At 41.3% G+C, this 19,267-nt stretch overlaps 1 protein-coding gene across 1 annotated transcript in view; it reads right to left on the reverse strand.

The window, feature by feature from the left end:
• Positions 1-5,230: 5,230 nt before the first annotated feature.
• BEND4 (BEN domain containing 4) overlaps positions 5,231-19,267 on the reverse strand; it is a 32,902-nt gene continuing 18,865 nt past the window's right edge. Inside the window, exons 3-5 of the mRNA XM_070372934.1 lie at positions 15,962-16,053; positions 12,967-13,207; positions 5,231-9,415 (exon numbers count right to left, since the gene is read on the reverse strand). Of these exons, the coding sequence (XP_070229035.1) occupies positions 9,198-9,415; positions 12,967-13,207; positions 15,962-16,053 (551 nt within the window). The 3' untranslated portion in view covers positions 5,231-9,197. The remainder of the gene's footprint in view (positions 9,416-12,966; positions 13,208-15,961; positions 16,054-19,267) is intronic.

Consider the following 19,267-nt stretch of genomic DNA (forward strand, 5'->3'; position numbering starts at 1 on the left):
CCCTTTGCTTTCCAGGTACTTTCGGCCGGAGGGGAGCATCGGGAGAGAGAAAGAGGGGGCTCAGGTGGTGATTCTTCCGGCTCCTTCCCTGCAAGCTTTGTGGAGTCCGACCACGTCTCCTCGCACGGAGACCACATCTCCTAGCAGGCACTGCCAATTCCAGCCCCACCGCTGCTCACCTCACTTCTTCAGGCTGACGACAGCACCCTGCCAACGCAAGGGCTAGATGCCCCTCCCCACTGTAGTTTCAGGCTAACCTGCTCACACCTTTGGACTGTGTCTTTATCAAATTCTTCTCAAATCGACTGTGCCATCTATTTCCTGACAGGCTGGTTCAAACACCAGGTGTGTATCACTAAGATGGTGTCTTATGTGAGGCCTGAAAAACAGCTTTAAGAGGAGGGAGGAATTATGAGAAAGAGTCAACCAGGGTTTGGGAGTACATTAAATTATATGTGAATAATTCCCTGAACTGGCATGTACTTTGGCTGAGATGCTCAGATTGAATTATCTTAGTGTGACAGAGACAGACATGTATTTTCTCTTTGTATGACTGATGCGGTTTTTAAAAAATATATTCAAAAATGAGTTGCTCAGTGGAACTTAGAATTTTCTCATAACAGGTGTTGGTCCTTTTTCTCCAAATAGTTACTTAGCTATCAGCTGTATTTATTCCATTCCTGGGACACAGTACCTGTATAGTGCCAGGCAATCAGGCTCTCAGTAAATATATTGTATGAATGTATAATCAACTTAAAAAGGGTTCATCCATGGTATAGAGTTCTGACAAGACAATGCACTGGTCATAGCAAACACCCTCTTCCAACAACATAAGAGAAGACTCTACACATGGACATCACCAGATGGTCAACACCGAAATCAGACTGATTATATTCTTTGCAGCCAAAGATGGAGAAGGTCTATACAGTCAGCAAAAAGACCAGGAGCTGACTGTGGCTCAGATCATGAACTCCTGACTGCCAAATTCAGACTGAAATTGAAGAAAGTGGAGAAAACCACTAGACCATTCAGGTATGACCTAAATCAAATCCCTTATGACTATACAGTGGAAGAGAGAAATACATTTAAGGGACTAGATCTGATAGACAGAGTGCCTGATGAACTATGGATGGAGGTTCGTGACATTGTACAGGAGACAGGGATCAAGACCATCCCCAAGAAAAAGAAATGCAAAAAAGCAAAATGGCTGTCTGAGGAGGCCTTACAAATAGCTGTGAAAAGAAGGGAAGCGAAAAGCAAAGGAGAAAAGGAAAGATATACCCATTTGAATGCAGAGTTCCAAAGAATAGCAAGGAGAGATAAGAAAGCCTTCCTCAGCGATCAAGGCAAAGAAATGGAGGAAAACAAGAGAATGCGAGACTGAAGATCTCTTCAAGAAAATGAGAGATACCAACGGAACATTTCATGCAAAGATGGGCACAACAAAGGACAAAAATGGTATGGACCTAAGAGAAGCAGAAGATATTAAGAAGAGGTGGCAAGAATACACAGAAGAACTGTACAAAACAGATCTTCACGACCCAGATAATCACGATGGTGTGATCACTGACCTAGAGCCAGACATCCTGGAATGTGAAGTCAAGTGGGCCTTAAGAAGCATCACTACGAACAAAGCTAGCGGAGGTGATGGAGTTCCAGTTGAGCTATTTCAAATCCTGAAAGATGATGCTATGAAAGTGCTGCACTCAATATGCTAGCAAATTTGGAAAACTCAGCAGTGAGCACAGGACTGGAAAAGGTCAGTTTTCATTCCAATCCCAAAGAAAGGCAATGCCAAAGAATGCTCAAACTACCGCACGATTGCACTCATCTCACACGCTAGTAAAGTAATGCTCAAAATTCTCCAAGCCAGGCTTCAGCAATACGTGAACTGTGACTTTCCAGATAGATGTTCAAGCTGGTTTTAGAAAAGGGGGAGGAACCAGAGATCAAATTGCCAACAGCCGCTGAATCATCAAAAAAGCAAGAGAGTTCCAGAAAAACATCTATTTCTGCTTTATTGACTATGTCAAAGCCTTTGACTGTGTGGATCACAATAAACTGTGGAAAATTCTGAAAGAGATGGGAGTACCAGACCACCTGATCTGCCTCTTGAGAAACCTATATGCAGGTCAGGAAGCAACAGTTAGAACTGGACATGGAACAATAGACTGGTTCCAAATAGGAAAAGGAGTACGTCAAGGCTGTATATTGTCACCCTGCTTATTTAACTTATATGCAGAGTACATCATGAGAAAGGCTGGGCTGGATGAAGCACAAGCTGGAATCAAGATTGCCGGGAGAAATATCAATAACCTCAGATACGCAGATGACACCACCCTTGTCAGAAAGTGAACTAAAGAGCCTCTTGATGAAAGTGAAAGAGAGTGAAAAAGCTGGCTTAAAGCTCAACATTCAGAAAACTAAGATCATGGCATCCGTTCCCATCACTTCATGGCAAATAGATGGGAAACAGTGGAAACAGTGGCAGACTTTATTTTTTGGGGCTCCAAAATCACTGCCGATGGTGACTGCAGCCATGAAATTAAAAGACGCTTACTCCTTGGAAGGAAAGTTATGACCAACCTAGACAGCATATTCAAAAGCAGAGACATTACTTTGCCAACAAAGGTCCATCTAGTCAAGGCTATGGTTTTTCCAGTGGTCATGTATGGATGTGAGAGTTGGACTGTGAAGAAAGCTGAGCGCTGAAGAGTTGATGCTTTTGAACTGTGGTGTTGGTAGAAGCCTCTTGAGAGTCCCTTGGACTGCAAGGAGATCCAACCAGTCCGTCCTAAAGATCAGTTCTGGGTGTTCATTGGAAGGACTGATGCTGAAGCTGAAACTCCCAATACTTAGGCCACCTGATGCCAAGAGCTGACTCATTTGAAAAGACCCTGATCTGATGCTGGGAAAGATTGAGGGCAGGAGAAGGAGAGGACAGAGGATGAGACGGCTGGATGGCCATCACTGACTCGATGGACGTGAGTCTGAGTGAACTCCGGGAGTTGGCAATGGACAGGGAGGCCTGGCGTGCTGCGGTTCATGGGGTTGCAAAGAGTCGGACACGACTGAGTGACTGTACTGATGTAGTATGTAGTTTCCTCCTTTTTGGTAACTGAACACCACTCTGTTTTGTAGATATATCACATTTTATTTGTCCATTCATCACCTGATGAATGTAAATTGATTTCACTTTTTGGTATTGTAAGTAAAGCTCTTATGAATATTTATGTACAAGTTTTTGTTTAGACATATTTTTTCAGTTCTCTTGGGTATATACCCACTAGTGGAATTGATGGGTCAAACGACATTGAGCTTTTTAAGGAACTGCCAAATTGTTTTTCAAAGTGACTTACACCATTTACATTCTTACCAGCAGTGTATGAGTATTTCATCTTTCCATATTCTGATACGTTATCACATTACCTTTTTCATTGCTATTTCACTGTGGTTTAATCTGCATTTTCCTAATGACAAGTGGTGTTAAGCACCTTTTCACGTGCTTATCGGCCATTTGTATATATCTTCATTGGAGATATGTATATTTAGAACCCTTGCCCACTTTTAAATAGGTTATTTGTGCTTTAATTAATTAGGTTGTATTATTGTGTTGTAAAAGATCTATATATTCTGGCTACAAGTCTTTTATCAGATATATAATTTGTTAAGTATTTCCTCTATTCTATGGGCTTTTTGTTCTTTATGTTGCTTTTGGAAATGTAAAAGTTTTAACTTTGATGAAGTACAATTTATCTTTTTTTATCAGTTATACTTTCTGGTGTCGTATTGAGGAAAACTATTGCTTAACCCAAGATTTATTCCTGTTTTCTCCCAAGAGTTTTGTAGTTTTAGCTCTTCCATTTATTTTGAATTACCTTTTGCACATGGTATAAAAGTAGGGGTCCAACTTCATTCTTTTGGATGTGGATATCCTATTGACTCAGGATAATCTGTCCTAAAGGCTATTCTTTCCTTATTATCTTAGCACCCTTGTTAAAAATCAACTGACCACCAATGTAAACATTGTTTGCATTTCCATAAGAACTTTAGGATAAAGTGGTCAATTTCTGCAGAGGTCACCTGAAATTTGGTTAGGAACTACAATGGACTCGTAGATCAATCTGGGAAGTACTGCCATCTTAACAATATTGATTCCTCCACTTTACTATCATGCAGTATCCTCCCAGTTATTCAGAACTTCTAAAATTTCTTCCACTAATGTACTGTAGTTTGCAGAGTACAAGTCTGGCACTTATTTTTAAAAATTCATTCCTAAGGGTTTGTTTCTGATATGATTGAAAATAAAATTGGTTTTTAAATTTCAGAGTGTTGCTAGTGCATAGAAGAGTTGATTTTCATATACTGATCTTGTTTCCTGCAACCTTGCTGAATTTGTTCCTAACATTTGTTTGATTTGTAGCTTTTACTGTGTGACCTGCTACAAAATATTAAAAACCAAAGTGACTTAATAATCCTGTTTCAATGCTTTAGAATAGCAAAATAATTTAAATTTCATTTTAATTTATATTCCAATTCAAACTCAAATTATTTGGACTAAATTGCTTTTCCATCCAAAACTGCTGTTTAGGACACTCACCTTGTAGTGCAAAAATAAAACGTTTTCCCTAAATGAAAAAATGTATTAGTTTTTACTTGGTCTAACTTATGAATGATACATTCAGTCTCAATGTTCAATAGTATTTGGTATTTTAGATTCATTTTATGTAGTAACTAGTGGGAAGCCACCATGCCATCTTATTTAGCCATAGCTACTTTGCTTTTGTAATGAGGTCACTGTTCATAAACAATCAACATCTTTTCACTGTTAAAAGGTCAAGAGAAGAAACTGTAGTATTCGTCCTCTCCCTGAGCAATAGAACTACAGAAGCATGTATGTTTAAAGTGTGAATGCAGAAAATGCTGGACAGAAATTTTGGATCACATGTCACTTTCACTTCATCACTGGTTGTCCCCTTCATTCACTAGATCAAATGGATTTTTTGGACGAGTTCTGGTCAGTTCCCGGACATAACTATCTTTTATATGGGTATTAAGCATGTAACATTTTCTTGGCATTCTGAGTCATGCAGAAAAGCCCTAGTGTCAAGGCAAAAAAAAAAGTTTTGTTAAAGAAAAAAACACCCAGAAAAGCGTCTTGAATAAATTTGAGAAAGATGCAAAAAGCAAGTTAAAACACTTAACATAAACTTGACATTTATTGTGCAACTTTATCTCCAACAGAACAAGTGGCATTCTAGAGGTATATGAAGTAATAAAATCAATACTCCAGTTAGAACACCTGAAATAACTGGCTCTAGTAACAAATGTTGCTTATAATTAAAAATATTGAATGTTTAAAAAACTCTTATAACATTTTAAGTTCCTAAAAGAAATGTGCCTAACACTTAAAAAACAACTTACTCTTCTATATAAATTGTTCACAAAAAATCTTGCTATCCTGTATTACACTATGCATTTATAGCTTTATTAACATATCTCTAGTGGGTATTAACTCTACACAGTACAATCAAATAGAAATTATTAATAAAGAATCAACAAGACTTCAACAATAAAAATATCAGGATCAATGGATTTGTCACAGTTTCTGCACATGTGTTCTTCATAGAAAATAGAGTAAAGGCAAGTTGGCCCCAGTGTCAGGCTGCTACACGAGTTCCAGGGAGGAGACACACACAAAGGCAATGCCTACATGGGGCAGGGTCGGACTGGAGCAGCGACCTTCAGGGTTTCAGGACCCCTCTCACGGCCTGGCATGCCCTGTTCCCTAGAAACAAAGCCAGGCACTGATGGCCGAGGCAAGCTCTTGAAACTTCAAACACAGCCAGAGGTGTTAAAGCCACAACTAAAGGAAAGGATCAACAGATTACTGTATTTTCCTACAAAACCTTCACGACAATTCTCACAGTGACATCATGGTTAGAACCCTCTCTTCCAAACCAGACTCATCAAATCTAAGGCTACGAATACAACTGATGTGAAAAGTGAATGAATGCTGGCTAATGATGTCCAGTGCCACATCTAACATCTATCTGTTCCCAAAGAACATCACTTCACTGAGTTCAAAGTTTTGCTTTTATATCCCTGCATTTTTGTACTGGGAACCCTATGATGGAAATGTGAACAAATTAGTCATTTTATTCACTACTTCAATTAAACAACAAATCTATCCCCAAAGTGTTGATGGGTTTTGAGAACGGGAGAAAACTGGAACTATTGGAGAAAACTGAACGAGTCATTCCACTTTCTAAACCCAAAGATTTCCCCTTACTAGCTGAGTAATAATAAGCTCAATAAAATGGGATAACAATAACAGCCTAGGGAGTGCTTGTGAGGATTAAAATGAGAGGAGGCATAAAGTGCTTAGCAAAACACCTGCACACAGGACTCTGAACTATAAGCTATAGCTTTGTCAGTGGTTCTGAATGGGTCTGAAGAGTTTCCAATGCAGGCAAGACCCATCAGGCTACTTGTACTGGGCCAATTCTGACAATGAACATGCTTTTGAGTAAGTCATCTTAGCAGATGTATTTTTTATTGTAATTTGGGGAACTGTGATTCAGTGAAAGCCTAGTGCTTCTATTAGCCAGTTTTGGACAGTCATGAGGAAATTTAATCTGGTGCTTTTACCACAAAGATACAGTAATTCAGTGCTATCAATAAGCCGTACTGACCGAGCTGGTCGTTAGATGACTGAAGTCCTCTGAGCGTTCTCTGCAACTGAATACACCATGGAGGGTGAAAGTGGTCTCTAACAGGTAAATATACTCTTTATAGTTTTGAATTTTAATTAGGAGGCAAGTACTGGTGAGTTATTACTTCTGCACTTCATGTTGTCCAGCATTAATTCTTCACTGTTTAACCACTGGCTGATAATTCAAGTAACTGCAGAGGGCCCTCAACTGGGTGGCATTTTCCATATTATTTCAAGTGAAGTGGTTATTTTTATCCAGTACTTACATGACTGAAAGAAGCCATCACTATGTTTACAAAAATATATCATAATGATACATACTGCTGTTTAGAGACATTTCCACTAGCGTTCTGACTCAAGCATCCTATTTGACATGTTTTGCCAAGCAGTTTTGGCAAGTGTCACCACATTAAACACACACCAGCAAGACTTGCACCATATGTTGAAAATCACTATTACGTTTTAAAAATTGGTATATAAGAGCTGTCAAAAATTAGCATCTGTATGGTGAGATGACATAGCATTGAATGAGAAAAGTTTAAATGTTTTCTAAAAATGAAGCTATCCAAGAATGAGACTTTTTTAAAATGAATGAAATCTAAGAAAAACTAAGGAGGTGGTCTGTGGGCATCAGGTCAGGTTCTAGAGTTCACGTTGAGTGACAGAATTCAAATGAGGGCAATATTCACTTGTTTTTCTGAAAACAGTGCATGCTTCCTACTTGATACTCCATTTGTTTTCTGAGAGCATCAGGAGGTCAAGCCATTCAAAGCGGCAGGAAGATGCAGACATCATGAACTTGCAGATTCCCCAGTTTGTACTGTTGTCTAGATTTTGGGGAAAAAATCTGCTATTATAAGAATTTACTGGACATAATCATCCTATTGCTATCTGACACACGGGGAAGCTGGATCAAATAATATACTAATATATCACCTTATAATTCTGATGAAGGTCAATGAGTTTATGACTGACAGAAGACTACACAGTCAATGTTTGTGACTAACGAAGGGCTAAGAAAGATCCAGAATATAAAATCACCCACTTGCTCTACGGCTGTGAAGCAGCCACATATATAACATCTCTCAATTTCCCTATCAAAAGAGATGATGACTTTTTTTTTTTTAACAAATGCTCTAACGTTATCCTCTCCATTCCCAGTGAAGCCTAAAAAGCAGCAGCCTTTAATAAAAGCTGCCCATTTAGCCCTAAGCTTTACAAAGAATGCAGTTATCTGGATTAGGGTGATAAAGGAAGCCTCCCCTCCTACCCACACCTGAAGCAGAAACAGATTCTATCATCTCTAGAGCATCTGCTGACACGAAATGGTTCCAAAGACATTACTACAAACTTGAGCTCAACAAATTAAACTGGGTAAAGTAGTGGGGAAATTCAGGGGAATACTGGAGGGAAGCAAGTACAACAACTGGGGTGAAACATTTCCATTGGTGACAAAGAGAAACAAGATTTATGCAAATTCTAAAGATCAACTCAGCACAAAAAGACCCTCAAATTTCAGAGACATTACAAACACGCCCATTGCATAGTTGTCAGAATGGCCTTGAAACTGTGTGTGTACAATTCCAGAACAAATTCAGTGAACACCATCGGCCTCACCGTTTGTTTGGTCCTCAGCGCACCAAACGACTAGCTGATTGAAACTCTCATTGTGCAGCCCCTCACTTTGGCATTGTGTCAACAGAGCCTGATTTAAGGCTGTGGAAATTGTGCATCTATGAACCTACAAAGTTGAGCATTTGAAAATGGTTTTGGATCTTTGGATGTTTCTTGACTAACACAGTGAAAACTTTTACTGTTCGTCAACTCCAGAGATCATATAGTGCCTTCCTTATCAACACAGTAGAAATTTTATTTTTTGGTAAAAAGTAACAGAGAGAAACAGCTAGCTTCCAACTCATCATTGTCTAGAGGTGACCTCTGATCTCTGGTTTCTGTTTTAGTAACAGGTTCTTGTCAATGCAGACACAATATACAATGTCACCTATCCTATGTCTTTGCTGAGAAGTATAAATTCAAGTCTTTGGAAAACATAAAGACAACTTATCTGAACTAAAATGAGAATGCCTGTTCCGTGTCCCTCAGGACAATGCTGCGTCTCCAGCTTCTCCCATGAGCACCACACCAACCTCCATGGGGACCAGCCCTGCTCACGAAGCAGAGCTTACCTGAAGGCATCAGACAGGCGAACAAGAACTCACCTATCTTTTTTCACCCTCACCATCTAACTGAAATCAACTGTAGTTTTTTCTTTGTATAATATAGTATTCTGAAAACCTCTGCAGGCTCCATACACTTTCCAAACTTGTATTGGGAGCTGTTTGGCAGTAGGTCAAGAGAGTTAAGGTTTAGGATGTGTAAAGTCTGACAGAGTGACATGCTTTGGATTCTAAAGTGATGGTAACAGAACATTCACCATTGGAACTCGAGAGGACTGGCTGCTCGTGTGGAAAGATTTTGTCCACTAATCACCAGATCCATCCTGGGAATTTTTATTGAAGACTTCATCCTGGGAAGGCTGGTGATCGATCCCTTCATAAAAGGAACCTCCGTTGTGCAGGAAAGTGCCCACGGCTCGCCCCTGCCGGGCGTGACCCACAGCATCGCTGAACACTTTGTTTATCTGCTCCTCTGAGGGCATCCACCAGTCGGGGTTGGAGGTACAGTGCATCCTAATGAATTCTGTGGGAATATACACAACAGTAAAAAAGAAAAAAAAAAGAGAGAGAGAAACAGCTAGTTTTTGCAGTGGATGACAAGAAGGATGCTTAAACTTTAACAGCAGCTCTATAAGGAAAGCTTTATGGGACATCAGATGTAGTGCCATGATGACGTCACTTATTAGACTTTAAAACTTACACCATCTACATTTTCTACTCACGTGCAAAAATAAAAATTATGTGAGTGATCCCTCTAAGACACATTTGCTATGAATGGTAAATCTGATTTGTGAAGCATGGTCTGCACCATGCTAGGTTCAAACCCTGTTGTTACATGCCCACATTTTTAACTCTTTCCAGAAGCACAGCAAGTATCATTAGTATGGTATTCTTTAACCAGCTACTAATTTGTAGATTAAGTGCAAGAAAATAAAATCTCAGTAAGAACCTGCATAAGTTTTGGTTCAGAAGAGATTTCCACATTATTACAGGCTGTATTTATGTCTCTAATTATGATATCTATACATGTACTGACAAATATTTTTTAGATGAGTTTTCCTCTAAATATTTAATTTCACCAGATACAATTAGGAAGAGATAAGTGTATAAAGAGTAGCTAAGACTCCAGTAAAACAATCTTGGCCTCCCTCCAGCTGAGTTCAGATCAACCTATCCTGTTTTCTCAGTCAGGGGACATGCAGAGTTCCCATACAGCTGTTTCATTAATAACATGGGCATCTGAAAGCTGAACTGAGCACTCTGGAAAAGGTCCTAAGTCAAACTGTGTTTTTTTATTTTTTGCACAGCTGATTCAAAGTTCAGGGTGACTGCTGTTTACACATCATTTCTTCTCCAGCACTGCTCCCTCTATAAGACAATGGTTCTGGTCATAGGATTGGATTTGTCTGAAATTTATTTATGAAACCCTGATCCTATTTGCCCTTTGAAGCTGATGCTTTTAAGAACTTGGACCAGAAAAATCTCATGAACTGAACTGTGTCTATCTTAGCAGATAAACAGGGGCATTCCCTTCAATTTCATGCCTGAGGTGAGAGACTCGTTCATCTCGTTCAAGTCCCAGCTCCGGTGGCCTTCGCTGGGGTTGAGAACTGTGTTTATTCAGCATCTCATCCTGCAAAATCGTCAGGAACCAGATGGCTGATGGTGGGGTGCAAGCCTAGGAAACACCGAAGGACACCTACATCCTCAAACCCGGGTCATGGTCACTACAACGCTGAACAGAGAGAAAGCAAATGGGACCACTAGGGCTCACATAGCTAGATCTCTCCCTATTATCTTCCTTGTGTTCACACTTATTCCCAACTATAACTGTCCTCAGATCACCTCCAGCTAGGCTGTGAGCTCCACAAGTCAGGGATTCTGTTTTCTCCTCCTCTCTGCCTTTCTCAGGTCTCCTACCTCAAGTGTTTACAAGTATTCCATAACTGTTTAAGAAGTTCCCCTACCTCTGTCCAGATGCCCCATTCTCATAGGAACATAAAGAAATGAAAGAAAGGTGCCTGTGAGCAGAAATCAAGGCTAACTGTCGAGGGCGCTGTAGCCCTGCCACTCTGAGAACGTGCTGCTCTGTGATACCTACACTGCCCCCTCCTTAGCACCCACTGCTGTGACAGGACTTACTCCAACACTGTGCCAGATGATTACAAGCTCAAAGGAGAGGTCATTCTGTTACACAGACTGGAAGCATTGTCACATCCCTGACCCCTCTCTTCCTGCTGGAGTCAAACCACCCCAGGGAACAGGCCCGCCTAGAATTTGATTTCACTCCCTGAAGCACCCTGCTCTCCATCCCTCAAGTGTCCAAACATCTGCCACTTCCTTGGCCCTCCTACACTTGCTGACCACAAGGACGTCACCCTGGGAGTCATCACACCTCAGCCTTCAGGAAGGGAATCCCATTTAGGTCAAAGAAGGCCCCAAGATTTCAGCCTTTGGGACACACACAAGGGCTCTAACCAGCTGCCCTGACACATCAGCAGTTCCTGCCTATGCCTTCTCCACCCATGGGCAGGGGAGGCCTGTGCGTCCTGCGCAGCTCTCCTGTGTTGGAGAGTACATGTTCTGATTGGGCAGCCTGGGCTGCATCGGTGTCCCAGCGGGCCTGGCAGCATTCCCAGGGCAGCAACACTAGTGCTTTGGGATGTAAGTTAATCCCTCAGTTTCAAAGACTTGCTCATTAAAATGTAAAATGTTTAACAAGGATTTATGGAAAGGGACAGTGAGCCCCCTTATCCTGATTCTTCACAAGCCGCACGGCAAATTCCTGAATACATACTGAGCACGCTCTCAGCAGACCCCCTCCCCCTGCTAAGCTTACCACCCCTCTGGTACCTCTGTCTGCTCTGACGATATTGGGGAATAAAGGAACGTGTGGCTAGTTTGCTAAGACAGACACTGGAAATGTCCATCACCCAGACACTCTAAATGGAATTTTTAGACTGGCCAACAGGGGGCGCTCCAGCGCACCTGCGCCAAGTTGTCCATAATGGTGGCATCTTCATTCTAGGTGGCCTGTCAAGTCTGGGCCACCTGGATCAATCACCTGGGGAGGCTGCGAGGTGCAATAATGCGCGCCTCTCCTGTCCTCCCCCCCAGACCCGCTCAGTCGGAAGTTCAGGGTGGCTCTGGGGATCTCTGTTGCTAACGAATGCTGCACAGGCACCCTAGTCACTGTGGGCATCAGGACAGGGGTGCGGGAGTGAGTGTCCTTCTGATGAGGAAGGCCTTATCAGTTATCAGGTTTTTCCACTGTGACTTCTTCACCAGGAAATATTTTGATTCCTATCAGGAGTAAATCATTATTAAGTCTTCCAAGCAATAAAATCACTCTTGAACTGTATACAAGTCAACACTCTGATACGGACTTTTCAGGTGTGAACAGAGCCTACGCTGGCGTTGTAACGTTTGCACTTGTCTGTGTTGATCTGCACCCACCCGGTCAACCATCTACATCTGGCCTCTTCCTCCTCACTCTCTGCCTGGCCTATCCGTAGTGTGCATCAGCTAGAGTCATCAGCTCTTAATACTGATGACATGGTGTTATCTGAGCAGTATTTTTTAAATACGGAAACTTAAAAAAAACTAGAACAGAATCTGACTGGGCGAGAAATACTTTAGGCCTATGGAAAATTAACTAAATAAATTTAAGGAGCAGGGGCAAGTATTCTCGACAAGGGTAGCTAGACTGGGGGAGGGTGCCATAGGCTTCAAATGAAAACGGGGTAAATTTTAAAATCCCTTGTCTTCTTTTCCTGTGTGCTTTACCCAGTGTTCCAGCTTTCCTGGAGGTGGCCTTCCCAGGCAGCAAAGAAAATCTGAACTTAAAGCGTGAAACATGAGGTGCTATGCAGTGCTTATGTGCCACTAAGCGCTAAAGCAAACAAAGAATTTTTAAAGAACTTCTCGATACCAAAGAGATGGGCTACATGAAGCCTACAAAGTCTCAGCGGAAAAAAACCAAAATACAGTCAAGGCTGAACACTTGCACGGGGAGCCACAGCCAATGCGGTGAAATGAGATCACAGATGGACACTGAGCGGAAGGATGCAGTACCTCGGAGGCATGTTACTTTAACTGGATCCAGAGGGCGTCTCTCAGGACCTGTCTCTCCTGACTGCACTGACCTTTTCCTTTTTCCAAGGCCGCATGAGTACTTAAGCTCATCGGTAGTGAAAACAAATCTGATGAGGTATCGAAGGAGCCGCCTCCCATCTTTCTTTGAAGAATTTACAGCCTCATCCCACTGTTTGCTCGTTATGTAGACAGGATAGTTGTTCAACAGCTGCTTGCTTCCCTGGAAAAGCGAAACATTTTCTCATTACCTACTTAACTGGCCAGCCGGCAGCCCAGGCGATCTCCATTTCAAAGGCAAACATGCTTTTTAACCAAGTGGCTATGCTGACAATGAACCGGGTACTGAAGAGCACAAGTAATTGCTCACTCTCAAAACGGGCACTTTTCAAATTACATTTGCATTTTCTATAACAAGAGCCAATGAGGTTTAATGAACACCTTTGAAAGAGGAGCTATTTATAACTTGCATTTTAACAGGTAGGTTAAAACGTGTCAAGATCCAATGACAGGAAACACTATTTAAATATAACCTGTAACTTTCCTTTTCAATCTATTAAAATATGCAAAAATGACTTTGAAGAGTGTGATCAAACAGGTCTCCTCATCTTTTGGCTGGTGGTTAAGTACTTTTAGAAATGACGCTGGTGGGTTATTTCCATAAGGTCTTTTTTTTGTGTGTTTAATGTACCTAATATCTGATAGCTGTTGCATTTCAGTGAAACAGCATTAAAAAGTGAATTTAAAAAAAGTGGAATTGTGGAAACAGAAAAAAAATCACTAATAATAATGCAAAACAAGTTTCCTCAAATTATAGCTTCTGCAAATGCCACTATTTTATCAACTCAAAATTTTTCTTACTTTTCACCTTTATAATTTATGTCTGCTATAAAATTCCCAGGCTAAATAGCTGCAATGGGACTAATTATAGGAATTTCTGTAACATTTATAAGCCATGTTTAGTCAGTTGCACCTACACAACCATTATTTTAGTTCTGGTTGTCCATAAAATTCTACAGTCCAGGACAAATTAATTAACCCATGATCTCAGTTTTAATGTACTTCTCCCCAGTAATTAAGGTGTACAAAATAAAGAAGGGAAACTCATTCAGTTTTACAACTTTGCAAATTTACTATAGGTTATAAATTGGCACTGTTTGGGTCTCACAGGTTTTTATTTTAAAAAGTGCTCTGTTCACAAGGTCTGAGGAGGGCAAATGGTACAGGAGCCAACAGGAAAGGAAGAGACAGCAGACACAGCTATGAAACTGTCACTGGACTATACCCACAGAAACTCAGCACCGCAGTGTCATACTCCCGCGAAGTAGCAGGCGTGCGACTGAGTGTCCTTTTTATAGAAAGCAACTGAGGGACAGCGTTTGAGGTTTGAATTTAGTCAGTTTGGGTTTGAACTGAATCTTAGTTCTGCATCTTATTTGGTGTTTCTTGAGCAAGTTACTTCAACTGAGAGGAAGAACTAAGCTATCATAGGTTTAAACTATGAGTATTTGGGAGCATAAACCAGCCCTTGGCTGTGTCCTACATATGATCAAAAGACGGGCAGGAGCCCGGAGGTTCCTAAGGGCCTCTTAGCCCAGACTGCTGTTTCATGGCAGGAGGGGCGAGACAGAGGGTTGACTGGCATGTGTGGCAGTGCAGACAGGAAAGCGAGGCTGAAAGACGTAAGACCAAGGGGGTTAGGCAACCAATCCCGTGAGCCAGGCTACAGGGGACTGAGGTGTTGCCGATTCCCAGGTGAAACAAGACGTCCTCCACAAAGATAAGCAACAGAGGGTTTATGGCTGGGGGACGGGGAGGCAGATACTAATGAGGAACAATGTCTGTCACACAGCAGGTGCAATGAACATCTGTTGAATGACTACTGCAGGGACTCCCCTGGTGGTCCAGGGGTTAAGACTCTGTGCTCCCAGTCCAGGGGACACAGGTTTGACCCCTGGTCCGGGAAGATTCAACACACTGCAGAGCAACCAAACCCATGAGCTACAACTACTGAGCTACACTCTAGAGCCTGGGAGATGCAACAAGAGAAGCCACCACAATGAGAAGCCCACACACCAAAATGAAGAGTAGTCCCCACCTGCCTCAACTGGAGAAAGCCCATGCACAGCAACGAAGACCCAGCACAGTCAAAAATAAAATAGAGAAAGAAAGGGGAAAAAAGAGAAAGGAATGGGGAACCAGAAGGGAGTCCTGACACAAAGGCCTAGAGAAAGAGAGCAGGTGCAGCAGGGAGGAGAGGCGAGACTCTGGGGATGATGAGGGCTGGGAAATGGGCCCTGGACGGGACAACTGGGAGAGTAGCCTGGGGTGGGGAGGGGGCAGCTCTCTTAGAGCATTCTGACAAGGAGTGGAGGTGGAGCCAGACTACAGACAGGGCAGGGTGGGGGCAGAGCAAACGGAAATGAGACTGGAGAAATGAAGACAGATCAGTCTTTCAAGGGTTTGATCACTGAGGTTACCATTCAGCAAGTGCCTTCAATGACAGGCAACAGGGCTGAGGCCTGAACCTACCCTTCAAGGAGCAGGATGCGTTGTGGTGTTAGGATGAAAGTGCCGCAGGGTGCTTTGGGTGACGGAAGGAGAAAGAAAAGATAATCGTTGAGGGAGGGAGGGAGCATCAAAGAGGGGCTGATTTTCAGAGTGGGAAGACTTGGAACAAACACTGTCTCTGCCTGAGGGAATGACAGGTGGGTTCTCCCATTTCAGGTCCCTCTGAGCCAAAAGAATATTGCCCACAATATTGAACTTCTGTTTCCCGCCCTCAGAGTACAGAGGTGAATGTACTTCATGATGCATGGCCTTTCTCTGCAGGATATATCCTCACTCATAAACCTCAGAGTCTCCCAGGTCTTCTGTTAGCCAATCTGTTCTGGTGTATAGGTGGTTAAAAACCGAGATGCTTCATCTTAGGGCCCTTCCACATGGTGTACCGTTTACCTTGCCACTGGAGACCTACCTCGGTCGGCTGGTCAGCTGGCTGTGGGATCATGAGCTGGTTGTGGTGCTGGAGCACCATCTTCAGGTAATCTAAGACAGTCTGGCAGGGCACTGGGTGGAAGAAATTGCAACAATTGCACATGAGCTGAACTGTGCTGGGAAAATAGAAAGCTTTCTTTTAAGGTTTAAAAAGATTTTTGATGTAAACATCTAAAAAAAAAAGATTTTCTAAAGGAAACAGAATCTTCTTTCATTTGACATCCGCAGTTATTTCAGTTTGTAAACATGGAACAGATGCTACAGTTTGGGGAGAAATTTCGGGTTCAGCACAATTTAAGTCAAACTGACTCTAAGATGAATTTGGGTCAATAATAATGATGGCACACTGAACAAGTCACAGAACAGACATGTCTTCTCTGATTCAAGTTGTAACATGAGCACCCAATGGTGCTTTTGAAAATTAAGGTACTGAAGACTGTGATGTTTCACTCATTTAAAATCAATGATACAATGCTCATTATTAGTGCCATTCATCCCTAGTTCTTCAGGAAAGCAGTAAGTCATGCACTTTAGACCTGCTTCCTGACATGGACATGCCTGACCATGTAGCGCATCCTCTCTCCAGACACTCACCTGATCTGGTCCAATTCAGATTCAGTCAGTATGTATATCATTAACTGTTGTATTATATTTTTTGAGGCATAGTCTTATAGAGTTATCAAATAATTACAATAAAACTGAACACACGAGCCCAATATGGAGCCTGACATATTTTTGTACCACTGCAGAAATAATTCTTACATCTTAAGATTTATATTAGATCCCTTTCTGGAGTATTAACTAATTGCTTTTAAAGGTCTCAGTAGATTAGTTAATAACCTAACTGACATGGATCACTGGCATTATCTGTCCTGGCTATGTGTTTTCTTAGAATGTTTTCATCACGTTAGAGAAAATAGTAAATATTTAACCTAAACCTTAATTTTAAAGTATTATCACTGAGCTTTCTTCACTTTTTCTCTCACATTTTTTTTTTTAAGAGAGCAAACTGAAGTTATCATCTTTATCCCCTGCTAACAGCTCTGGGTTTTTTTAGGTGACATTACACTGCAACATAAGAAATCACTGTATCAACATCCTTTGGGAGAATGTGAATGAGTAGAAGTAGGTTAGGAAATTTTTCTTCTTGCCAAGAAATATTTTCTTAAATAACATCCTTACAGATTTGTCTTACACATCAGTGTCACAGGTCACTCTTGCATAGTCATCTGAATATGTTCTTCAAATTAAAGAAGCATTTTGGGGACAACCACAAAAGTCAACAAAAAGAAGGCATATGTGTTTCAGTTTGAAGCAGGACTTTTACTAAGCCAAAGTTCAATAAAACCTGTCAAGTATCTCTAATTTTACCACTCTGTTAAAAGCCTAACTCACTTTAAAGTCCATCCTGATGTAACTAAATCCTGTGATTTACAATTCTGCCAAATCTCACCCAAATTCCTCTTAAGGGGTGCACTTACTGGATAACAGTTCTGTGTTCTGATGGACACTTTTACCCTGGATATGGCTGAGTAGGGAGTTTGAGTCACTGAGAGCTAGAAACTCCACTTTCTAAACCATACCATTTCTGCCCAGGTGTGCAAAGTTCATGGAAGAGTCTGAGCAAGCTAACTGAATGACAAACGGTACTTCCCATATTACTAGAGTCCATAAGCAAAAGTCCAACCACTTGTTCCATAAACAGACAATCCGACCCACTTGCTGACGCCACAGTGAGTCAGAGTGGATCTTCTGGCAACGGGAATCGATTACAGGAAAAGCGTAGAAGACTTGAGAAGCTAATGGAGACAGGAAACAGGTTTGCTATTGAGTTCTGGCTTTTCACTAACTGTGTGGCCTTTGGGATGCCATTTAACTTCTGTGTCTGTCTCTTCTGTACATTGCCAAATATAGGGGTTTCAGTAGCAGCAATGCAACTGTATATATGTCAGTGCATTGCCAAGCAATCTGCGTGAGGTATTATTCTGGATTTAGTTTGGAAGTTTTAGTAAAAGTTGTAAATACTCACCGACTAATTAGGATTTGAATGAAACTCCTTTTGCTGCTTTATCCATATTTTACATATGTTTACAGAAAAAATGTTTTAAGAACAAAATGCTTATAAAACTGAATATTCAGTGTGACCTCAACCGTGTTAAAAAATAATTATGTGCAAAGAGAAGAGATTGGAAAGAAATAAACCAAAGTGTCAATAATTAAAAATGATTTTAAAATTAAAATCATTTTAAAAAATTAATTTAAAATAATTAAAAACTTTATCCTTTACCATCCTTGTAAAGACCAATTAAAAAAAAATTTCTACAGTGGGCATGGACCATAATAACTTCAAAGTTGTTTAAAGAATGTCTACATAACTGTTATCTCCTCTTCCTTTGCCATCTATGACCTTCAGTGTTGCCTGTGTAAGCTTGGAGGCAGACTCTCCCATTTCTACATCCCCAATATTCAGGAGCAGTGATAACCTCTGAGCAAGGCCAGTTGACCCAAACATTCTGGAAGAAAACGGAATTTCACCTGCATTTACCGGCCATGGGGCTCTGCTGAAGGCAAGTGGGTCCTGCGGGCTGATATCTGGGCGCAGGGCTGAAGCCAGGAGCACTGAGGACAAGACTCAGCTCAGGTCTAGCTACTGGAATCGACTCTGGCTGCTGATTGTCTGAAAGGCTTGTTAAGTAAGGTTCTTCACAGAAAACTGCTCTCTTTGCCCTTGTTAAGGATGCTTGGGTGTCAAGTACCTAATTTTCCTGACAGATCATTGCATTAACGTCTTGATCAGCTTCTCTTCTTGTTCATTCTGCATTATTTAATCTACTCTGCCATATCATTGTTTTTAAAGACTCAAAACATTTACTCGAAATCCAGCACATACTGTTTTATAGGGAGAATGAAATTATTTACCATCCCGACAAGCATGCCATCTGTGTGCTGTACTAGTGTCTGTCCTAGTCACACTGTCTCTGGAGAGTATAAGTTCCTGAATTGTAAACATCTAGAAATAAACAGTGAGCTTTAAATATTACTCAGCCTACAGACACACGGCTGTTCTCTTGATAATGAAAATGTTCTGTCTCTGATTAATTTAACTGATATGTATAAATGTTATAACAGAACATACCTGAAACTGGGCTGGAAATCAAGGATGACTCTGACTTAAGTCTCTGCCCTCAAGAACCTTACATGGCCTGCCTCTCCTTGTACCAAGACACCAGGAGAGACAAAGAGTAAAAACTTGCCCTGCTACTGACTTCAAGAGAAGCAAGCATGA

Source organism: Bos mutus, chromosome 6 (genome assembly GCF_027580195.1).
Source record: "Bos mutus isolate GX-2022 chromosome 6, NWIPB_WYAK_1.1, whole genome shotgun sequence".
NCBI classification, from domain to species: domain Eukaryota; kingdom Metazoa; phylum Chordata; class Mammalia; order Artiodactyla; family Bovidae; genus Bos; species Bos mutus.